Source organism: Prionailurus viverrinus, chromosome A2 (assembly GCF_022837055.1).
Source record: "Prionailurus viverrinus isolate Anna chromosome A2, UM_Priviv_1.0, whole genome shotgun sequence".
NCBI classification, from domain to species: Eukaryota; Metazoa; Chordata; class Mammalia; order Carnivora; family Felidae; genus Prionailurus; species Prionailurus viverrinus.
Genome location: NC_062562.1, coordinates 8,936,570 through 8,959,684, shown reverse-complemented (window position 1 = coordinate 8,959,684; position 23,115 = coordinate 8,936,570). Strand labels below are relative to the sequence as shown.

Sequence of the window (23,115 nt, the reverse complement as noted above, 5' to 3'; positions counted from 1 at the left end):
TATGCCCCAGACTCCTCATCTGTAAAATGGGAGTGATGCTAATAGTACCTCCGTGATAGGCGTGTGGTGAAAAGTAATTTATTTAACGAGTGCCAGCTCTTACTACTGACGCACACAAGCCCAGGGTAGATGCCCAGCAAAGGGATAGACACAGAGCCCCCTTCCAACCATCCCCTGTTCCCGGGGCCCAGCATCCTCCTGAAGATCTGGCTGTGGCTGGGGGAGACCCAGAAGGCTCCTCGGCCTGGACCCTGATATCCTGCGCCAGGCCTTATGAATGACGACTGCCTGCGGCCCGGCGACCTCTGACCCGAGGCGCCCGCCGCACCCCTCCCCCGCTGGCAGGTGGACAGAGGCTGCGCCGAGAGGGTGGGGGGAGGCCCTGGCGCCAACCTCGGCTGGCCGGCGGCCGCTGCCGCACTGAGCGGAGGCGGGGGACTGCGGCGCGTACGAGGCCAGGCGGGCGCTCGCCTGGACCGCCTCCTGGGCCTGGAGCGCGGCGCGGCTGCCCGCCAGCCTCTGCCGCCCCGCCCGGCCGGCCCGGGCAGTAGGCTGCATCTCCGCCCCGCCCTCTCACCCCGGGATTGACACTGAACGTTCTGCGGGGGGTTTGCCGGACGGCTCGCCTCCGCCAATTGGCGGCCTTGGTGGGCTGGCCAAGGGCCCTGTCGGGAACTTTAGCCAATCAGGTGCGCCGGCCCGCCCAGCCGAGGCCTCGCAAGCTCGCGAGTGGTGGGGCGTCCGCGGAGCGCGTCACGGGGCCGAGGGCCTATGGAGGCTCGGGAGGGTCGTGTAGGGCCAATGGGCAGCGGCGCGGCGCCGTCACTCAGGGCGGCCTAGGCCAATGAGCGGAGGGCTGCGGGGGCGTCACGGACAGCAGCAGCGGACTTGGGCTGAGGTTCCCGGGCGGGCGGGCGCGGAGAGACGCGGGAAGCAGGGGCTGGGCGGGGGTCGCGGCGCCGCAGCCAGCGCAGCCAACCCGAGGGGCCGCCGCCGCCGCCCAGCGCGCTCCGGGGCCGCCGGCCGCCGCCAGCACCCGCCGCGCCGCAGCTCCGGGACCGGCCCCGGCCGCCGTCGCCGCGATGGGCAACGCCGCAGCCGCCAAGAAGGGCAGCGAGCAGGAGAGCGGTGAGTGCCCGGGCCATGACCCCGATCCCGGCCTCGCGCTGCCAGCCCCCACCCTGTCCATCACCGCCTGGCCCCTCCTCCTACGCCCCCCCCCTCCATTTCTCTCTGCTCATCCCCCAGCACCCCTTCTCCCTGCCTGTCCAAGGTTGGGGCCCAGAGCCCGCATAAGACCCCCGAATGGGCCTCTTTGCCAAAGGCCACCCCCCACCGCAAAGACTGTCCCCCCCCCCCACCCAGCTGTCACTGCCAACCAAGGCACGTATGACCGCTGGGGCCCCACATGGGGCCCTGTCACCACCCCACCCCCTCCTTTCCAGGCCCCTCTTCCCAGATTCTAATCCCTCCACTTCCTCACTCACCTCTCCCACTGATGGGACCCACTACCAGACCCTGACCAAGGCTTCTGCCAGTTTGGGAGTGCTGTGGGGTCTGCCTCCACCCCGCAGGGACCTTGGCCACTTATTGACCACACCCCTCCCCCCTCCAGCCCCCGCCATCTTTCTCCTGCCCTTCCCCTTTTCACCTTATCACAGCCCCCCTCCAAACCCACTCTGCCCCCCTTAAGCGTTTCCCAGAGCCACCTCCAGCATTGTTTTTCCCTTGTGTGTCACTTGGCATGGGGGACAGGATCTTTCTGGGTCCCTCTGCCCCTCTCTCATCCTGTCACTCTGCCTCTCTGCTTGTGTTCCCTCCTCCAAGCAAACGTCTGTCCCTTGCTGGGGTAGCAGACTGTTTGTGAACCTAGAGAACTGCTTCAGTGCTTCCAAAGCCAAGTTGGGCCCATCTTGCTGGGAGTCATTGCATCTTCTTTCCTGGGTTGGGGGTAGGGGGGCAGCAGCAAAGCCCCTTCCTATCTCCTGGTGTGCCGTGAGCTCTAGACTTCTTGGAGTGCCCCTAAATAAATGGTTGTTTCACAAGTGAGGCGCTGTCATTCACCCAGTTCCCAGGACTTCTTCACCCGCTCCTGGCTCAGGATGAAAAGTGGGGTATGAAGTGCCTGGGTTTAGCAGGGCTCATTCAGCTTGAGCTGGGATGGTGAGAAAGGGGACTTGAGGCTTGACAGTGGGGAGAGTAGTGAGTGATATCTAATGACTTGCTTTGCCAAGGGACAAATAGATTCTGATCATTCCCGGGGCTCAGTCAGAGAGAAGTCTGTTTCCCCCTCAGCCCCCAAATTATGTTGGCCTTTTTGTCCCAGAGAGATTCTGTATGTATTTTGTCTGCATTCTGGAAATGCCTTCAGAAATGGCCTCAAGCCCCTTCCTCAGTTCCTCCAACTTTTAAAATGTCATCACTCCAGACCGATAGCTGGCGCTTAGCTAGGGTCCCCTTCCAGTTACCCAGAAATAGTCAGAGTTGAAAAGAGAGGCCATGTCCAAATACACCCTTCCCAATTTCCGGTCTCAGACCCCTGCATCTGAGTCCTTTGAATACCCCGTCCCAGAAGGATCCAGGCATGAAACCCAGGGAACTTTATTTCCACACGGATTCAAATGGCAGAACTCAGAATCACCAAGCAGCCATGAGAAGGCCTGACATGTCACCAATGGGCGGGGGACAGGGAGGCAAGTGCCTGTAGCTGAGCGCTTGATGACAGAAGAGCAGGTGGGTAGTGACCAAAAAAGGTCTGGGCATGAGCTCGGAGGGGACTAGGCAGAGGGGGAGGGGCTGGGCCCCCAGCAGGTGAGGCTGGCTGGGAGGTAGAAGGTAGAGGCAGGCAAGCGATATATTGCAGTAGCTCAGTTGAAAGTTGGGGAGATGACATAGTCCTGGAAAACTTTCAAGGCGTATCAAACACATGCAGTGTGGGGCAGGAAGCCACCCAGGGAAAAGTATCTCCCCCGCCCCGAGAAAAAGATCAGAGGCTCTGGAAGGAACCGCTAATTCTCCCAGAGCGCGGGCTAGACACCCAGGAGTGGACTGTCACAATGAAATAGAGCTCCTATTTGTTGGGCATCTAGGATGTGCCAGGCTAAATGGTCTCCATAGATCCGTCCGCTTGAGTGATTTTTATAGTAGTTTTATCTGAATTTTCCAAACACGCCGAGTTTGACACGGATGATGTCAAAGAGGCAGGATTCACATCCAGATCCACTTAGCAGCCAGCTTCCTGGACCCCAGAATTTCCCAACCCAGATATTCTCAAGGTGCCTCCCTGATTTTTACTCTCTTCACTTATATTTTCTTAGTTGAAAATAATGAAGTTTTGAGCCACTTTCATTCAGATGCAAACTTTGATCTGTCCTAGGCAATCATATAAATGAAATCATGAGACCGCTGTGCCAGTTCTAGTCTCTGTGATACACATTAAAACATAACGTAACTGGAAAAACGAAACATCTCAAAAACGATTTTATGCCCTACCAATGGGACCCTGGTCACACTTTGGGAAATGCCGCAAGCTGTACTTCCTTCCAGAGACTTGCAGGGGCTCTCAGAGAAGGAAATAAGGTGAGAGAGGAAGCCCCTTTTTGCTCCGAGGCTCTGATTCCAAAAGGATGGAATTAGACAAAATTTGCCCTCGGGTAACTATGGTGGGGTGCCGGCGGGGGCGGGGGCAGTAGCCAGGCCAGCCTGCAGGGGGCACCTGAATTTCATCTGTCAGCTGCCAGCCTGACCTGGGGAAGGAAAATGCCCAAGCCACAGTAGGCACCACTTAGGCATCCTGCAGCCCCCCGTGCTGCTGTCTCCACGGCAGGGCAGGATAGTGTCAGCTTCCTCCCAGGAGGGCAGGGATCTAGAACAAGCCCTGGGATGGGGCGGGGGAAATCTGTACACAAAGATGCCAAAGCCATTGGCAGGGGCCTGAGTAAGATGCTAAGAGAGCGTAGAAGAAGAGCAAGCCCAGGGGTCTGAGCAAGCTGGAGAACTGAGAGAAGTCAGTGGTCCCAAGAGGCCCAGGGACAGGCGGCCAAGTGGAGCTCAGGCCTTGGCTGGCACTGGCCGTAGGCACCCCTGGGAGCTGGCCCACAGGAGAAGGGGCAGGGCTGGTGAGAGGGAGCCCCCAGATACCCCTCCAGGTCCCAGGGACAAGCAAATCCAGGCTCTCTGAGAAGTGTCCCCAAGAGGTCCCTGGCTGGGAAGAATTGGGGCCCTGTAACATCCTTCAGAAGTCTGTCTGAGAGGCAAACACCTGTGCACCGGCAGTTGTACGGGTGCCCAAGAGGGTCCTGCCAAGGCAGCTTTTTCCTCAGCCAGGAAGGCCTACAGAAGCTGGAGGGCCCTATCTGTCCCTCCCCTGCACCCATTGGTCCCTAAGTTAGGTTTCTCTTCCTGCCACCACCCCCCAAACTCCCTGCCTCCCCCTTATAGATAGGGCATTGGGGATGGGTAACCAAGCTGGTACAGCAGGTCTCATGAGCCTTCCCAGCCACCATAGTCTTGGTGCCCTGAGAGGCAGACTGAATGATGGCTTCCAACCCCAACGATGGTGAGGATGAGCCCTGTTGCCATAGCAACTTCCCAGGCACTGTCTGCCCCTCAAGCCAGGGAAGGGCTGCAGTGGGGTTTAGGGAACAGGTGGCAAGGAAGAGTTTGTGGACCCCTGGCTGGCCCTGGAAACCCCTCCCTTACTAACAACCCTGGCCTTGGGGGCCTGGGGAAGACCAGAGGTGTGGGTAGTTCAGACAAGGGGAGATGGTCCACCCAGAGTAGGAGTCCAGCTCAGACTGAGGCAGTAGCGTGGTCCAGCCCAGTGTTGGGTCAAGCTCAGAATGGGTGTTGGTTCAATTCAGCGGTGGAGTCCAGGTCTTAATGGATGATGGTTGAGTACAGAATGGGGGTCCATCCGACTGGGGGTGATCCAGTCCACAATAGGGATCTAGTTCAGAATAGGAGTTGGTCCAGTCCATTGTCGGGGTCTAGCCCAGAGCAGGGGATCCAAGCTAGATTAGAGGAATCAGCCAGCCCAAAGTAGGGGCCCCAACCCAGGCTGGGCATCCTTGTCCCAGAATTCCCAGGACAAACAGGTTTCAGAGGGCAAAGTGTGCTGAGATTGCTATCTGCTGAGGGGGGTTCTGAGGCTGGGCTTCCTCCTCATGCTGTGGCCCTGGCTTTTTGAAGGGTGTCTGGGGTTCTGTCTGTTAGCCCAAATCGAATCCAGACCAGAGTGGAGGCTGGTAGCCACCCCCCATCCCCCATAGGAGACATAGCAGTGGGGTGGTTTCATAAGCCAGGAGCTGGCTGGGTTTCCCTTCTCTGCCACTTCCTGTTGTCAGCAGGGGCCAGCGGTGCTGGGCACTTTCAGGGAAGCTGCCACTGACCCTCTACTTTTTGGGGGATCTGGAAAGAAGGAGGAAGATGGTCAAGGCTGCCTCCCCCTCCCCCACCCCTAGGTTTAGCCTTTCGTTTCCGGTTGGACTTTCGTGGCTGAAAGCAGAGCCAAGCTCAGGGCAAGGTTTGACAGAGGCCAAGGACATCCTGCGATATCGGTCCCCTCTCTGCCCCTACATAGAAGCAGGACGAATCCAGATGTACCCACTTTTCTCTTGGGGTACCAGGATCTGGAGGCTCCAGGTTCAAAAAGGACTTGGGGAAGGAGCTAGGGTAGCCCTTGGCCATTCCCCCCCCTGCTCCCCGCCCCCCCCACCGCCTTTCTCTCCAGCGGCTCTTTCAGCTAATTAACGGGGCTCTGGGGCCTCTTTGGCCCCCAGGGAGCCCCTTGCTGCTGCCTGGGCCTGAACCTTAACTCCTTCCCCTCTGCCCAGTGGGCACTGCCCTGGGCACATCCGGTGCCATCCTCTGGGTAGTTCAGCACCCACTGAGGAAGTCAGGACCTGGCATCTTGGGAGCAGTGAAGTCTCTGGAACAGGAAGTTAGCTTTAGCACTCCACCCCTGGGGCAGCCAGGCCAGCCAGAAGGGACACCCTCAGGACAATCTTCCCACTGCCTTCTGCCAAGGAGGACCTTTGCAAACCTTGGCCGGCCAGGAGCAGGTACCTTTAAATGCTTCCCTGGCAACCAGCTCCTCCTCCCCGGTCCCCCGAGGCCCTCCAGAGGAAGCCAGCTCAGAGGCTCTGCGTATTCCTGGTTTCCCTGCAGAGGGAAGATTCCAGGGAGAGCCTAGGGCAGCCTGGGATGGATACGGGGTCAGGCAGTGGCCAGGGCAGTGACTCGGAGACGACCTTCCAGCTGTGGCTACAGCTGCTCCTCTGGGCCCACCTGACTGTCCGTTTCCTGGGCTACCTGCACCACGCCTTCTGGGCACCTAAGGCGCGGCCAGCACCCTGAGCCCCCCTGGCCAGGGGCAGATGGGTCCCAGCTCACTCTATCCCTCTCCACCCTTCCCATTGCACCCTCTGCTGGAAGAGGTAGGAAGCAGAGGTGAGTATGGGGACTCCAGGCTGGGGTTCCCTCCCATCATGATCCCTCTTTATCTGTCCAGTCCTTCTGGCACTGTCCCCCCTCCCCCACCACTGTGCCCAAATCTGGCAAGCCAATGGCACCAGAAGGGACACAGTCTTGGCCCTTGTATCCTTTGAGAGTCCAGAGAAGAGCTGTACTAGGACCAAGGCACCCACGGAGCCCCTCAGTGGGGTACCAGCGGACAGCCAGAAGCGCAGGCCCACTGAGACAGGAAAAAGCAGAATGTGGCAGTTCTCAGGGATGGCTGAGAGCAAAGAGGGAAGCAGGACCGGGCATCCTCCTGGATTCTTTCCACACCCCTTTCTTTGCTCTCTTGGGTCGGCAGAGGTAAAATCCCAAGAGGGTACCCTCTCCCCCAACCTTCATCGAGAATTCAGGGCATGTGTTTGGAGGTTGCCAAGGAGGGTGCTGTGTGTCAAAAAAGATCCTGCTAGTGAAAGCATTAGATTTGGTGCAGCCCCCAGGTCTCAGGATGTTGGTGGCCCAGCCAAGTACCGGCCTAGAACTCCTGGCCATTCCTTGACTGCCCCCTGTCTGCCCAGTCACTCACTTTAGGGCTTTCCTAGCCAACAGTCTCTCCATCTGCCGCTCTTGTAGCCCCGTGGAAGGTCCTTCTCTCTAAACTCTGAGGGGTTCTTGGGGACAGTGGGAGTGGTGGCCACCCATGAGGCTGTGTGGGATTCCTGGCATGGTGTATGTGTAGTCCGGGCAGATGACAGGCAAGGCCAGAGTGCACATGTGCAGGACCCCTTGGGTGGCAGTCGCCACAAGAACAGCAGAGGGCGGAAGACCACTCTGTCTGTGGGCCACCCTGGTGAACTGCCACCAGGGTTAAACTTGTGGGCAGTGAGGTCCGGCAGGCAACCTCAGGCCTGGTCAGTCTTAACAAGTGCAGTGAGAGTGGCAGCAGGTCTGACCCATTAGGGCAGGAATCAAGCATAGAAAGCATTCAGCCCAGCACTGGCACACAGGAAGGGTCCCTGAACAGCAGCGAGCCTGGCCCCAGCTGGTGGTTACAAGGACAGGCCTGTACTATAAGAATCCATCAGACTAGGGGCGCCTGGGTGGCTTAGTCGGTTGAGCGTCCGACTTCGGCTCAGGTCATGATCTCACAGTTCATGAGTTGGAGCCCCACGTTAGGCTCTGTGCTGACAGCTCGGAGCCCGGAGCCTGCTTCGGATTCTGTGCCTCCCTCTCTCTCTGCCCCTGCTCGCCCTCTGTCTTTCTCTCTCAAAAATAAATAAACATTAAAAAAAAATTTTGTTAATAAAAAAAGAATTCATCAGACTGTACACTTAAAGTCTGAACAGTCAATGCACCCTCTGTGTTTTATACCTCGATTTTTTTTTAATGTTTATTTTTTTGAGAGAGAGACAGAGCGTGAGTGGGGGAGGGGCAGAGAGAGAGGGGGAGACACAGAATCCGAAACAGGCTCCAGGCTCTAAACTGTCAGCACAGAGCCCGATGCTGGACTCCAACTCATGAACCGTGAGGTCATGACCTGAGCCGAAGTCAGATATTTAACCAACTGAGCCACCCAGATGCCCCATACTTCAATTTTTGAAAATACTTAAAAGCAAAATGATAGTTGCCATTTATATGGCACTAAACCCCATACCAGCCACTATCCAACCCCCTTTGCCAAGATTAGCTCATTCAGTCCTTAAAACCCCCGGCCGTGTCATTACTATTATTGTCCCTATTTTACAGATGAGAAAAACTGAGGCCCAGAGAGGTAAGGTCAGTTGTCTGGGGTTGCACAGCTCATCAGAGACCAGGCTGGGATTTGAACTTGATCTTGTCCCAGAGTCCTGGCCCTTAAGTGCTTTGCTGGGCTCCTTCTCAGCCTTGACGAGAATGCCTATTTTCAAGCCTCGGTTTCCTAGGGTGTTAAATGGCAAGAATGGATAAAAGGAAAGTTGGTAGGTAAGCCAAATGAGACAGTGGAGACAAAGCAGCAGATCCAGGAGGCCTTCAACATTAGCCAGATGGTGATATTCGCCTTGGGGTGCTGAAGGGCCCATGAGTGTGGGTATTGGGTAAGGCTCCCCTTGAACCAGCTCCGCAGCAAGGAAGGGCCCCTGGACTGGCAAAGGCAGGACTGGGGCCAGCTGGGGGCCAAGGCAACAGCTGAGCCCCCCAAGGCGCCTGCTACCCGAGCCCCGGAGGCCTCCACCCAAGGCCCGGCCTCCCCAGAGAAGGGGCTAGAGGAGCAGCCAAATCCCCAGGCTATAAATATCTTGGCTGCCGTCGGCCCTGGCCATGGAATGTCGGTCAGAACTGGGGCGAGTGGGGGTGGGCTGGCCTGGGCACAACTCTCGGTACCCCTAAGAGTAACCCCCAACTCACCTTGTACCCCATTTGGCACAAAGTTGAGGTTGGATCCCACTTCCCTGAGTAAAGGGGTCCCAGACCCCAGCCCAAATCAGGGCCCCCCAGAGCTATTCTCCAGCTCAAGCAGGGCACTTGAAGCTACCGGGAAAGGGTCAGTCTCTGGGTTGAGACAGCTGCACCCCACTTTGTACAAATGGGCATCTCCCCAGGAATAGCCTAGGCCCACCCTGATGAGTTAGAGTCTCTGTCTAACTCTCTCTCTTTTCCTTTCAGTGAAAGAGTTCTTAGCCAAAGCCAAAGAAGATTTTCTTAAAAAATGGGAAAATCCTGCTCAGGTAAGCCCCCTGAAGCAGAGCCCTGGAAGGAGTAAGCCGATGGCCCCCCCATCCTCCAGCTGTGTCCCCATAACATGGCAAGGATTTTTAGGGCCATGTGGAGGGCTCCAGACCTGCCCCCATTTGCTCCCTAGATGCCTGTGGGGGCTTCTGGGTGGAGGCACCCAATCACCCACTGCCAGGCTCCCCCACCCCACCACCCCCGTCCACCTGGTGGCCCCTGCCCCCCCCCCCCCCCCCCAACGCAGCTGCCAGCAGTTCCTGGGCCCCAGGCCAGGGCCGGATCTGGCCCCTGCCACCAGCCTTAAGGAATGTGTCTTCGCCATCTTGTTTTTCCGCCCCCTGTCCTCACCCCCATCACATGCCACCCACCCCCCAGGGCCCCCTCTGCTGGTGGCAGAGAGGATGCCCCAGACCTTGACCTTGCAGGCCACTTGGGTGGGGGGGGTCCCTGACCCTCCCAACTTCTCTGCCCACAGAATACAGCCCATTTGGATCAGTTTGAACGAATCAAGACCCTCGGCACGGGCTCCTTTGGGCGGGTGATGCTGGTAAAGCACAAGGAGACCGGGAACCACTTTGCCATGAAGATCCTCGACAAACAGAAGGTAAGCCCAGCCCCGCCAGGAGGCTGCCATCCCACCCACCAGGCCTTCGTTTGGGCTGTTCCCACTGACTGGCTGGTCTTCCTAACTATCTGTTCACCGACTGTTTCCTGAGCCTTCGTGACGTGCCAGACTCAAGGGCCAGAAGGGCCCTTACTGCCTTCATGAAGCTTCCCCCCACACCAGCCGCTGATGAGAATCCAGGCAGGGGACACGGGTTCAGACACCCAGCCTGGATCAAGGCAGCCAAAAGTCTCCCTGGGAAGAGTGTTTTATTCACACAGACCTCATCTCTAGAAATATTTTTGAGACCCTACATGATGCCAGGAGCTGCTCTAGAGCAGCACCGTCCAACAGAAGTGTACTGTAAGCCACGTATAGTTTTAAATTTGCCAGAAACCCCCCTTAAAAAGTACGAAGAGGGGCACCCGGGTGGCTCAGTCGGTTAAGCATCTGACTTCAGCTCAGGTCACGATCTCACGGTTCATGAGTTGGAGCCCCGCATTGGGCTCTCTGGGATCCTCTGTCTCCCTCTCTGCCCCTCCCCCGCTTGCACACGCACTCCCTGAATGAATAAATAAATACATACATACATACATACATACATACATAGTAAAAAGAAACAGGTAGAATTAATTTCAACGACGTGCTTTAATTAAGCCAGTATATCTATGATATTATGATTTCAATGTCTGTAACCAGTGTAAAAATATCATTAATGAGACATTTTATATTCTTTTTTTCTGTGTCAAGTCTTCAAAATCCAGCATGTGTTTTACCCTTACACCTCTGTTCCGATGTTAACTTTTCCCTAGAAAAACCAGAAAAAGCAGAGAAGTTGGAAAAGCACATTCACACACAGCCCAGGTGTTCCAATGAGTAACTGCATTGAGTGTTTTTATATTTTCATTTTAGAACCTTAAAATTTTTAAATTTTTAAAAAATTTGTTAATGTTTATTTTTGAGTGAGAGAGAGAAACAGTGCGAGCAGGGAAGTGGGAGAGAGGGAGGGAGACACAGAATCCAAAGCAGGCTCCAGGCTCCAGGCTGTCAGCCCAGAGCCCAATGTGGGGCTCGAACTCACAAACCTCGAGATCATGACCTGAGCCGACGTCAGACGCTTACCCGACTGAGCCACCCAGGCGCCCCTAGAACCTTAAAACTCAGTTCCCCAGTCAACTAGCCTGGTTCTAAGTGCTCAGCAGCCATACCTGGCTGGCGTGGATTATACTGGGCAGCACAGGTATAGACCCACAGGATATAGCTATGAGCAAAGCAGAAAAAGCCCTACACAGCAGATGAGAGCTGACTGAGGGGCCAGCCTGCCTGCACACGACACGCGGGCCTGATACTGACTAGCTGCAAGTGACCTTGGACAAATCACTTCCCTTCTCTGCATCTGGATCTTCGAAAATGGCATGTTCACAGTGCATACCCCTCAGGACTCTTGTTTCTATGTGTGAGGCACCTGCTGGGGACAGCTGAGGGTGGAGGAGGAATTAGCCTGGGGTTTGAGTGGCTGTGTGGAGGGTGCCCTGGATGCAGAAAGGGTATTTCTAAACAACCCATCTCGTAGGCATTACTCTTGCTTGTCTTTTCAGTTTCAGCTTAGCTGCCCCTTCCTCCAGGAAGCCTTCTCTGACTTCCCCCTCCCCCTGACTTTACTAGACACCTTATCTGGGCATCCAGAGGCCCCGAGCTTCCCCCAGCACGGCTCTGACACCTCTGGGCCGTGAGGCCTGGTGACTCACATGTTCTTGCCCTGAACCGCATGCCATGCAGGGACAGGCAGCCTCTGCCTTCTGGGTGTCCCCAGCATTCAGCCCAAGGCTCCACAGACCATAAGCACTCAAAGGAACTAGCCCAGCCCGGGCACCTCTACTTCCAGGCATCGGGGAAGAGGAGGACCCTCTCACACACCATTCTCTCTGCCCTCCCTTCCCACCCCTGCAGGTGGTGAAGCTGAAACAGATTGAGCACACCCTGAACGAAAAGCGCATCCTGCAAGCGGTCAACTTTCCGTTCCTCGTCAAACTCGAGTTCTCCTTCAAGGTGGGGTCCCCACACCCAGTGGCCAGGGCCACTGCTGGCTGGTACAGCCTCTGGGCTCCCAGAGCTGGGACGGGGGCCAAGGACAAGCAGTGGCTGCCCAAGGAGGCAGGCCCACTGACAGGAAGGAAGGAGAGCCCCAGAGGGATGCTAGAGGGCAGGAGTCAGCCTGAGACTCTGGGAGACCCGTGTTCAACTCCTGGGCACACTAGCTTCTAGCTTGAGAACCTTGGGCAAGTTGCCCAACCTGGATGCCATCCCTGCAAACCGCCTCTGCCTTTTACAGCAAGCACCTGGCACACGGCTATAGGCACAGGCTGTGCCACGCAGCCTGGATTCAAATCCCAGCTCTCTGCACTTCCCAGGCTATTTGGCGCTGGTGAGGGACTTCACTGCCCTGAGCCTCAATTTCCCCATCTATAAAATGGGGATCATAACGGCCCCCATCTGAAGGGGTTGCCGTGACTGTTCCAAGCACAATGTGAGCACCCTGCCTGAGCTATTTTGGATGCTGCCCTAAGCTGTGACTGCACGATCTGGGAAAAGCCATTCAAGGCCTAAGACCCAGGCAGTCACAAGGGCCCCATGCGTGATTGAAAGCAAAACTGTCATCTCAGGCTTTGGTCAAGACAGTCTCAGACATGAGCCACCATGGGGTCCTCTCTCCAGCCCAGGCCTGCTGGCCGGTCCCTTACACCCCACCCGCCGGTGCTCATTTTCACCCCCTATAAGCAACATAAGAACTGCCCCCTTCATCTTCATGAGCAGAAGGAAGCGAGACGGGTGGCTCAGGGAGTACAGTGCCTGGCGCTCAGAGCAGACTTCTCGTGGGAGCCAGGATTGTCGTTGTCGCTTTATTTTGGAACACCTGCCACGTAAGGGCACCAGGCCTTCAAATGGGGCCTTAGGCTTAGGGAGCAGGGCCCTGATCAGCTGCTGCTTCCCATAGGACAACTCGAACTTATACATGGTCATGGAGTACGTGCCTGGCGGGGAGATGTTCTCACACCTGCGGCGGATTGGAAGGTTCAGGTGAGCTGGCCAGCCCCTGCCATCATGGGCCCGGGTGTGTCCATGGGTGTCGTTGCGTGACCAAGCTGTCCTGGGGACGTGAAGTGGGCTCTCGGGGTCTGTCTGGGTACTTGTTCCCGCTGAGCCAAGGAACCTGTGATTTCTCAACCACCACAAAACAAAATAAACATGGTGACTCTAGGTGTCACCATTTAAGTTGGCAGTTTTAAAATGTACGCTATTGTTTTCCTTATGTATATAGAAACGCGCTTTGCATACAACAGAAGGCACAGGTGTTCAGTGTTCTGCTCCATGAGTGTTGACAGTTACATACGCCGTGAAACCGCCACCCGAAATACCATATAGAGCATTTCCACCACCCTAGAAAATTCCCTCGAATCCTTTGCTTGGCAAATCCTTTCTGGTTTCAAAACCATGAGTGTGTTCGGTCTGAGTTTGGCCGTGTTATAAATGGAATCACCCAGTTCATATTTTCTTGGTTCCTTTCTTCTCCTGCTTCCCATGATCATTTTGACATCTAGCCGTGTTGTTGAGTATATTCATCGTCCATCCTGGCGGTGGTGTTGGGTACAATTCCATTGTACGAACCTACCACAGTCTGATTCTGTTGCTCTGTCGACGGACATCCAGGCTCTTTCCCGTGTGGGGTCACACACGAAAGAGTCTGCCCTGCTTACAGATTTTCAAGAGCTGGGCCGGAGGTGGCCCTGTAGGCCCAGCTGCTAGACCATTTGGAGGTAGGCAGGTTGTGCCAGATGTGGCCACCCGCACTCACCGTCCCCTCCCCGATTGTCCCCATCAGTGAACCTCACGCGCGCTTTTATGCGGCCCAGATCGTCCTGACCTTCGAGTACCTGCACTCACTTGACCTCATCTACCGGGACCTGAAGCCGGAGAACCTCCTCATTGACCAGCAGGGCTACATTCAGGTGCCCACCAGGCCGGGCGGGCAAGGGGCAGGCCCAGGCGGCCGAGGGCTGGACCTGCTCTCCCTCCTTCCTGGCCAACAGCCCGTTCTCGTGCCCGCAGGTGACAGACTTCGGTTTTGCCAAGCGTGTAAAAGGCCGCACCTGGACCTTATGCGGGACCCCTGAGTACCTGGCCCCGGAGATCATCCTGAGCAAAGTAGGCACAGCCCTGCCCACCCCACTGCCCTGAGGCCCGCCCCCTCCCTGCCCTCCTCCCCTCACACTGTATCCCTTCTCACTCTAGGGCTACAACAAGGCCGTGGACTGGTGGGCCCTAGGGGTTCTCATCTACGAGATGGCCGCTGGCTACCCGCCTTTCTTCGCTGACCAGCCCATCCAGATCTATGAGAAGATTGTCTCTGGGAAGGTGAGGCCTAGATAACAGTGGCTAAGCCCCCAGACAGACCCTTCCCCCACCAGTTCTGCTCACCACGGAGCCCTGCTTATTGTCAGAACAATCTGGAAGTTCATTGAGTTAGGCCAAGCAATGAAGCTGGGTGCACCAGCCACCTTAACAGGCGAGCACCTCACACAACCTCCCTGTCTAATCCTGGACCCACACTGCTGAAACTTCAAGGGCTTCCAAAACCCCAAGCCTCACCTGAACACCTCTCCAGCCCAACAGGAGGCTCAGCTCGCCTCCAGTCGCCCCACTGAGCCTGACTTTTCACAGTAGAAAAGAGACCATGTGCAGTTCGCAGGTGCCCCTCCAGACCTCGCAGGGATCACTTAGGGTATGTGGCCCATGCCTCCCCTCCCAAATGCAGACTTCCTAACTCAGGGTGCAGGTAGGGGGGACAGAACTGCTACAGGGTGTGGTGATACATGCTCACTGCCCCACGATGCACCCCCTCAGCTCTACCCCAGCACTTTGAAAGAGTGATGGAGCTCAGGCTTGGAGAGGGGAAATGTCTGGCCTGGGACCACACCATGGCATCATCCTAGGCCCCTAGGTCTCGAGATAGGTTGGGAACCCCACCTCTGCCCTCAGCTCACTACCTTGCTGCGGGGACCCAGCCATCCTTCCACCTAGCCCAGGAATTAGTGGGAACAGCTCAGCCTGGGGCAAGTGCCTTCACCCCTCTGAACCTCCTCTTACTCATATGATAATGGGGGGACCAGACACTTCTCAGCTGCAAGGTGGGGTCACTAAAAAGGGGAAGACGAGGTGTCTGCCCCCAGGCAGAACAGAAATTGCAGGGAAAATAGCCCAAAGTAGAAAAAGAAAAAAAAACCATGGACAGTTCTGAGGGGGAAGAGAAGATGAGCGTAACTCCCTTCTTTGTAGCATTTTTCAGTTCCCACGCACCCTCGGCAGTATTATCTCCCTCATGCAACTCTGGGATATCTGCCCCATGCCAGAAAGGCAGGCGCAGGCCCAGAGAGGTTAAGGGCCATGGCCAAGGTCACACAGCATGTAAAATGTAGAGCAGTGCTGAAAGTCACTTCTTGTAGCTGTAAATCCAGTGACTACTTGCAAACAAAGTTTGGGCTCCCAGGGTTTGGGGAAGTTTCTGGGAAAGTTAAACTGGACCTTAAAGAGAAGAGTCAGTCAGTGGAGAGAGGGGGAATCAGAAAAACAATTGTTCCTCTCCTAACCATGAATATTTCAGAAATCCCCAGACACCAGTAGAGCTGCCTGAGGAAGCAGTAGCTAAGAATGCATGTTCTGGACTCCCAACAGACCCAAGATTAAACACCCCCGTCCCACTCCTCTGTGTGACCTTAGGCAGGCTATTTAACCCCTCTGAGCCTGTTTCCTCTTCTCTAAAATGGGAAGCATCATAGCATTTACCTTAGAGCAGCAGTTCTCAAAGCGGCCCCCTCTCCAGCAGTATCAGCATGGCTGACGAACTGGCTAGGTACATGGGTTCTCAGGCCCCACTCAGGCCTCTGGAATCAAACTCCAGTGGGCCCAACCAGCTGTTTTAATGAGATTCTGAAGTGCACTCAAATTGGCAGCCCTCTACCTGGTAGGTCTGTGAGGCAGCAAAGGCAACCCAGGCTCCCCAAACTCCAACTTGCCCACCCTGTGTTAACCCCCTCTCTCCAGGTGCGGTTCCCATCCCACTTCAGCTCCGACCTGAAGGATCTGCTGCGGAACCTACTGCAGGTGGACCTCACCAAACGCTTTGGGAACCTCAAGAACGGAGTCAACGATATCAAGAACCACAAATGGTTTGCCACAACTGACTGGATCGCCATCTACCAGAGGAAGGTGGGCCGCCTCCTTCCCCGTGCCACGTGCTCCCCCCCCCCCCCCCCCCCCAGTGCACTGAGGGTTTGGGGAGGAGGCTATAAGCCAGAGAGGGCTGCCAGTGGAGAGATGGAAAGGGAAGTGGCATTTGAAAATAGGCCGCAGGCTCTGAGTCAACCTAGCTGAGGCACCTTAGAGCAGTGGGGCTCTAGAAATGGGATTGTGGGGTCATTCGGCCACTCTATGACCTTGGGCAGGAGATGCCCCTCTGGTGAGTTGGCTATAATGAGATTCTTAGGTTATTAAGGTGAATTCACAGCCTGATGTAAGCTCAGGCCTGGGTCAGAGTAAGTCATCTCATAAATGTTAGGCCATTCACATTTATTGTTATAAGGATGATTATGTTGACTACTGAGGTCTGGGTGGTTCTTAACCCCTCTCCAGGTGGAAGCTCCCTTCATACCAAAGTTTAAAGGCCCTGGGGACACGAGTAATTTCGACGACTATGAGGAGGAAGAGATCCGAGTCTCCATCAATGAGAAGTGTGGCAAGGAGTTTACTGAGTTTTAGGGGTGTGCCTATGCCCCCATGGGTTTTCTTTCTTTCTTTCTTCTTTGTTTTTTTTTTTGGTTTTTTTTTTTTTTTTTTTTTTTTTTTTTGGTGGGGGGTGGGTGGGAGGGTTGGATTGAACAGCCAGAGGGCCCCAGAGTTCCTTGCATCTAATTTCACCCCCACCCCACCCTCCAGGGTAGGGGGGAGCAGGAAGCCCAGATACATGGAGGGATGGAAACACCAGCTGCTCCCCCTCATTCCCTCACCCTCCTGCTCCTACCCCCAGACCCAACTGCTTTTGCCTTCCTCCTCCCCTAAAGCCCCCCCCCCCCCCCGCCACCCCCAACCAGCCTACTTCTGCCTGTTTTAAATGAGTTTCTGAGTTCCAGTCAGACCACGTCTTGCTGGTGTATTCAGGGACAGGGTGTGCAAAGAGAGGCCCAAACTTAACTCCATCCCCATTCCCCCAAACCACAGGCATCACCAACTAATGAAGGAAAGGCCAGCCTTCTCTTCAGAGCAATGGTGACTGGAGAGGAGAGATTTTAGTGACCTGTTCAGTGGGCTGCTTGCTAGAATTAAAAAAAAAAAAAAAGTTTGTATACTCTTATTTAAGTTCCACCAGTGCCTCCCTCCCTCCTTCCTCTACCCTTACCCCTTCCATGCCCCCCACTTCCCAAATCCATTTTAACTAGGCTGAGAAGCAGACTGAATTTGTAAAGGAAGGAGCTGGGGTTCAAACCTCTGCCCCAAGCTGCTAATCTCCTCTGCTCCTCTGCCCACTCCCCCCACCTTGGGGGGGGGGGTGTCCCCTGCCAAGCCTGGAAGGGTCTCAGCCCCTTTAGGAAGCCCCTATCCCCTTCTGCCCCAGCAGACCTTTCTTCACCCTTGGGCTTCGGGACCGAGACAAAGCAGCTGCCCCTCTCCCTGCCAAAGAGGAGTTGCCCCCCAAAAAGATAGAAGGGGAGCCCCAACACCAGGGTCTTTCCTCCCACCAGCACTCGCCCCAAACTCCTGAATTTTATTCTCAGCTAGATTTTAATGCCCAGCCTCCTCTCAGCTCAGTTTGGAAGGCAACCCCAGCAAAAGAAGGCAAAGCCCTCCTCCCTCTTGTGGCCCCGGGTTCAAGGCCAGGGTTGCTGGGGAGGGGCTGCCGGTTTTATTCACCTAGCAGCCTCCGCCCCCCCTCCCCCAAACCTGGGCGCTCCTCCTCTGCTTAGCTGTCAGCTGTCCATCACTCCTCCCCCCCATTTGTGCTTTTTTCTCTCTCAACAGAAAAGTGGGGAGCCCCTGGGGAACCACCCCATTCATCCCCATATCTCTCTCATAACTTCTCCCCAACCAGGAGGAGCTCTCAGGCCTAGGGTGGGGCCCCGGGTGGGCGCGGGGGCGATTCAACCTGTGTGCTGCGAAGGACGCGACTTCCTCTTGAACAGTGTGCTGTTGTAAACATATTTGAAAACTATTACCAATAAAGTTTTGTTTAAAAAAAAAGTGTCGCTGGTGTTCCCGACTTCGGTCACCCACCCACACACCCCCAGGGGTTTGGAAAGACCGTTTCGGACCCCAACGTCCAGGCTGATCAGGACCTGGCCTGGAGTCTTTGTAAAGCCGGGTTTAGCCGGAATTCCGCCACTACCCCGCCCTGCTGGAGAGGGGGGCGCCAAATTGCCCTTTGACCCTGGATTCGGGGTTCCCGAATCTGTGGCGCGCCCCCTCGGCGTCCAGCCCCCGGCCGAGAGGGCGCTCTAGGGAGACGCTGGGGCCGGCGCGCCGGGAGGCCGAGCGGCGGCGGAGGCGGCCCCGGCAAGGGGGGGGTAAGGGGTGGGGGAGACGGTGCGCGCCCCCCTCCCCGCATCCTCGGCGCGGAGCGCGGGGACAAGCGCGCCGTTGGGGCGCGGGGGCGGCGACAGTCCGAGGGTCCCCGCGGCGCCCGGCAAGCGCAGCGGCCCGGCCCGCGGGCGGCGAGTTCCCGGTAAGTGCGGTCCCGAGAGCGGAGCGCGCCGGGGAGGCGTGGAGAGGGGGGCTGGGCGCCGGGGACGTCTGGGTCCCGCGCCCAATGGCTGGAGGGCGGCCGAGCGCCGCCCGCCCGCCCCGCCCGCCCCCTCTCCCCTCCCCCCGGCGCTCCCCTCCCCCTCCCCCGCCCGCCGCTTTCCCCCGCCCCCGCCCCGGCGCCAACTCCACGGCGCCTCCTTAAAAAGCGCGCGGGAGTTGTAAGGGGGGGCCGGAGCGAGCCAGAGTGAGCGAGAGCGCAGGGTAAAGGGGGCGGGCGGGGGGCCCGAGCTCCACCTTAAAAGCGGGCGCGTGGGGGTGGGAGGGAGGAAGGCGGGCGGCGGGGAGGAGGGAGGGAGGGAAGGAAGGGGGGCCGGAGTGTCCCGGGCGCAGGGCGCGCGTGCGGCGGCGGCGGCGGCGGGGAGGGGCCGGCCGCGCCGCGCTCCCCTCCTCCCTCCTCGCATCCCCGGCCCCGCGCGCGCCCAGCAGAAGCGGGTCTGTGTGTGCGTGCGTGCGAGTGAGTGAGTGTGTGCATATTTTTTTCTCTCTTTTCTTTCTCTCTCACTGTTTTTTCTCTCTCTCGCTCCCTCTCTCTCGCTTTTTTTTTTTTTTTTTTTTTTTTTGCAAAGAAACAGCAGCGCCGCCGCCGCTCCGCCGAGGCGCTGCGCCCCCCGGGGGGGGGAGGCGGAGGAGGCGGGCAGCGGCGGAGGGAGGGGAGCCGGAGAGGGGGGCGCCGCGCTGGGAGGGAGGCAGCGCGCACGGTGCAGCCGGGCCGGGCGGGAGGCATGGCGGGGCCCCCGGCCCTACCCCCGCCGGAGACGGCGGCGGCCGCCACCACGGCGGCCGCTGCCTCGTCGTCCGCCGCTTCCCCGCACTACCAAGAGTGGATCCTGGACACCATCGACTCGCTGCGCTCGCGCAAGGCGCGGCCGGACCTGGAGCGCATCTGCCGGATGGTGCGGCGGCGGCACGGCCCGGAGCCGGAGCGCACGCGCGCCGAGCTCGAGAAACTGATCCAGCAGCGCGCCGTGCTCCGGGTCAGCTACAAGGGGAGCATCTCGTACCGCAACGCGGCGCGCGTCCAGCCGCCCCGGCGCGGAGCCACCCCGCCGGCCCCGCCGCGCGCCCCCCGCGGGGGCCCAGCCGCCGCCGCCGCCGCCGCCGCGCCGCCGCCCACGCCCGCCCCGCCGCCACCGCCCGCGCCCGTCGCCGCCGCCGCCCCGGCCCGGGCGCCCCGCGCGGCCGCCGCTGCCGCCGCCACAGCGCCCCCCTCGCCCGGCCCCGCGCAGCCGGGCCCCCGCGCGCAGCGGGCCGCGCCCCTGGCCGCGCCGCCGCCCGCGCCTGCCGCTCCTCCGGCAGTGGCGCCCCCGGCCGGCCCGCGCCGCGCCCCCCCGCCCGCCGTCGCCGCCCGGGAGCCGCCGCTGCCGCCGCCGCCACAGCCGCCGGCGCCGCCACAGCAGCAGCAGCCGCCGCCGCCGCAGCCACAGCAGCCGCCGGAGGGGGGCGCGGCGCGGGCCGGCGGCCCGGCGCGGCCCGTGAGCCTGCGGGAAGTCGTGCGCTACCTCGGGGGCAGCGGCGGCGCCGGCGGTCGCCTGACCCGCGGCCGCGTGCAGGGGTTGCTGGAGGAAGAGGCGGCAGCGCGGGGCCGCCTGGAGCGCACCCGCCTCGGAGCGCTCGCACTGCCCCGCGGGGACAGGCCCGGACGGGCGCCGCCGGCCGCCAGCGCCCGCGCGTCGCGGAGCAAGGTGAGCGCGCCGGGGAAAGGGCGGGGTGGGGGGGTGGGTGCCGCGCTGTAGGCAGGTGCGGGCGAAGTTGGTGGTGGGGCGCGAGTCCCGGGAGGAACCGGGTGGCGGGCGGCCTTGGCTTTTCGCGTCTTCCCTGCGGGTTCGGCCCGTGGTGACCTTGGCAAGTGACTTAATCTTCCCGAGCCTCAGTTTCCTCTGCTTGTACAACGCGACTTAATAGCAGTAGCGACCCCTTGAGGTTGTTGAGCGAGTTTAGTGAGATTTGGCTACTAAGGGCTTTATTAACACAGAGCGTGGCACGGACTGAATGCGTAAAAGTTAGTCCGTGTTGATATTAAAGGTGGGTGGTAAGCACACCACTCGATCCTGGGTCACAGGGACTGGGCGAAAGGCCAGAACAGCCACTAACCTTTTCCTGCTTCTCTCCCTGGCACCAGAGAGGTGGAGAAGAGCGGGTGCTTGAGAAGGAAGAAGAGGAAGAAGATGATGAAGATGAAGATGATGAAGACGATGTGTCAGAGGGATCCGAAGTGCCGGAGGGTGACCGTCCAGCAGGTGCCCAGCACCACCAGCTTAATGGCGAGCGAGGCCCTCAGAGTGCCAAGGAGAGGGTCAAGGAGTGGACACCCTGTGGACCCCTCCAGGGCCAGGATGAGGGCCGGGGGCCAGCACCAGGCAGTGGTACCCGCCAAGTGTTCTCCATGGCAGCCATGAATAAGGAAGGGGGATCAGGTAAGGATCTCTCTGAGTTGGGGAAGGTTGCCTGATGGGGAGGAACTGAGCCCCAAGACAAAGCCACAGGCATATGCTTTTTCTTTCCCAGCCTCTGCTGCCACTGGGCCAGACTCCCCGTCCCCTGTGCCTTTGCCCCCAGGAAAACCAGCCCTCCCTGGGGCTGATGGGACCCCCTTTGGCTGTCCGTAAGTTGGGGTATTTGAGCCATGGGCGTGTTGCCTACCGACGTGTAATAGAACCAGAGGAGTATCGCTACTCACTGGTTCCCCTTGTTCTGCCACAGTTCTGGGCGCAAAGAGAAGCCGGCTGACCCTGTGGAGTGGACAGTGATGGACGTGGTCGAGTACTTCACTGAGGCCGGCTTCCCCGAGCAGGCAACAGCTTTCCAAGAGCAGGTGAGTTCCCAACCCTCAATGTACCCCTCTCTATCCCAGGGCCTCAGTGGTGGGGGGGAAAGGGGATCTGCTCTGACTCTGTCTGTCTGTCCCACCCAGGAAATCGATGGCAAGTCTTTGCTGCTCATGCAGCGCACAGATGTGCTGACTGGCCTGTCCATCCGCCTGGGCCCAGCCCTGAAAATCTACGAGCACCACATCAAGGTGCTGCAGCAAGGCCACTTTGAGGATGACGACCCCGATGGCTTTCTAGGCTGAGCACCCAGCCTCTCCCCTGCCCCAACCCATTCCAACCCCCATCTCACCCGAAACCCCCCGAGTCCAGGAGCTGGACGGGGACGCTCTCAGCCCTCCTAACAGATTCCAGTGAGGGGGTGTTCCTCCCTACTCCTCTCTTCCCTGTGTTTCCCCAGCATACATACATTTGGCCCCCAGCACATCCTGTACTCCATGATAGAGGAGTGTGGGGTGAGAACAGGGCCTGCTCATTTCACCCCAGGAAGCCAACCTCCCCCCCCCCCCCAAGTCTAGGACATTTTTGAAAAAAAAAAAAAAAATGGGGGCTTCCCATCTCCCCTAGGTCCTCTTCAGTTCAGCCAGATGTTTCCTATATAAATGTTTTGTTCTGCCTGTTCATTTTGGTGGGTGGCCTTTCCTCTCTCCCCCACCACCCACGCCCCATCCCGGTCTGCCCCTGGCCTCCAGCCCCTGGGAATAGCCGGGGTGGGGTCCCTGGGTCTTCCCTAACCTTCTTTCTTTCTGTTGGTTGTCGCTCCAGCTGGCCGTATTGCTTTTTAATATTGCACCGAAGGTTTTTTAAATAAAGTTTTAAAAAAAAAATGCTGGGAGTTCACTTCATGAATGGAGTGGGGGAGGGGGGTGAAGAGCAAATGGGGGGGGGGGGGGTCCTCCGGGGAGAGTCTAGGTTAACACAGAGTTGTTGGAGGAGGAAGCCAGGTAGGGCACGGGGCTGCCTCACAGCCAGCCAGAACACGAAGTGCTCCAGGAGATCAGGTGCCGTCCTCTCCCCAAGCTGAGAACAGTGCTCTGGCACACAGTAGGTGCTCAAATACTTGTTGAGTGACCAGCAGTTAACTAGGCTTTATGAGCATTTTCTTGGTTGTTCTCTCCCCAGCCCAGTGAGGCAGAGAGCTCATAAAAACCCACTTTCCAGAAGAGGCAACTGGCTCAGCACAGCAAAGATGCTTGCTCAGGGTCACACAGGGTGGGGTCAGACACCTGTCTGAGTTCTTTACCCAGAGTCTTTTTAAATGTAATTAGTGTATTTAGCTTTATAGCCGTATGTAGTCAGCCTTTGCAAGCCACCAAGAATCCGGTCTATAACTATTGGGGGCAGGGGTCTGTCTTGGGCCCATGGTAGGGTCTCCAGGCTTCACCGGTCCTCACCAGTAAGAGGAACAGAAGGGATGAGACCATGGGACACGCACGTTTTTCCAAGTGAAGATTTTTAGGACTGTTATCCGTAGAAAGCAGCCACTGATATCCCAATCCCCACTAAGTTCTAATGCAGTTTGTCAACTCCATTAGAGTTGTGTTTGGGGGGGTGGGTGTTTGTTTGTTTTTTAATATACAGATTCTGGAGCCAGAGAGTCAGAGACTTCTCGAGGCCGGGGCTTCCTCCCTTTATGTACCTGCGCCCCGAGTTTGGACGCTCGGTAAAGAC

General features: G+C 58.0%; 2 protein-coding genes across 4 annotated transcripts; both read left to right on the top strand.

Annotated features, from left to right (window-relative positions):
- Positions 1-880: 880 nt before the first annotated feature.
- On the top strand, positions 881-17,870 carry PRKACA (protein kinase cAMP-activated catalytic subunit alpha). Of its 3 annotated transcripts, none has more exons than XM_047849137.1 (10): positions 881-1,128; positions 9,100-9,161; positions 9,641-9,769; positions 11,720-11,818; positions 12,765-12,847; positions 13,650-13,776; positions 13,877-13,972; positions 14,060-14,182; positions 15,869-16,033; positions 16,457-17,870. In XM_047849137.1, the coding sequence occupies exons 1-10, from the start codon at positions 1,083-1,085 to the stop codon at positions 16,580-16,582; spliced, it is 1,056 nt and encodes a 351-aa protein (XP_047705093.1). In that variant the 5' UTR covers positions 881-1,082; the 3' UTR covers positions 16,583-17,870. The 3 variants fall into 3 exon arrangements, with proteins under 3 accessions (XP_047705093.1, XP_047705094.1, XP_047705092.1); XM_047849138.1 differs by lacking the exon at positions 881-1,128 and adding an exon at positions 4,521-4,558; XM_047849136.1 differs by lacking the exon at positions 881-1,128 and adding an exon at positions 5,763-6,450.
- Positions 17,871-18,999: 1,129 nt separating this feature from the next.
- Positions 19,000-22,265, top strand: SAMD1 (sterile alpha motif domain containing 1). The gene is made up of 5 exons (XM_047849135.1): positions 19,000-20,301; positions 20,739-21,033; positions 21,125-21,221; positions 21,320-21,431; positions 21,531-22,265. Exons 1-5 carry the CDS (start codon positions 19,342-19,344, stop codon positions 21,687-21,689), a joined length of 1,623 nt encoding a protein of 540 aa, XP_047705091.1. The 5' UTR covers positions 19,000-19,341; the 3' UTR covers positions 21,690-22,265.
- The last annotated feature ends 850 nt before the right edge of the window (positions 22,266-23,115 follow it).

Bases quoted from the DNA above. Each gene is read 5' to 3' on its own strand.
- SAMD1 (XM_047849135.1), top strand. From the start codon at position 19,342: ATGGCGGGGCCCCCGGCCCTACCCCCGCCGGAGACGGCGGCGGCCGCC. The intron at 21,034-21,124 runs GTAAGGATCTCT...TTTCTTTCCCAG, and splicing joins GAATAAGGAAGGGGGATCAG to CCTCTGCTGCCACTGGGCCA. The intron at 21,432-21,530 runs GTGAGTTCCCAA...TGTCCCACCCAG, and splicing joins CAACAGCTTTCCAAGAGCAG to GAAATCGATGGCAAGTCTTT.
- PRKACA (XM_047849136.1), top strand. From the start codon at position 6,378: ATGGGTCCCAGCTCACTCTATCCCTCTCCACCCTTCCCATTGCACCCT. The intron at 9,162-9,640 runs GTAAGCCCCCTG...CTCTGCCCACAG, and splicing joins AATGGGAAAATCCTGCTCAG to AATACAGCCCATTTGGATCA. The intron at 14,183-15,868 runs GTGAGGCCTAGA...CCCTCTCTCCAG, and splicing joins AGAAGATTGTCTCTGGGAAG to GTGCGGTTCCCATCCCACTT.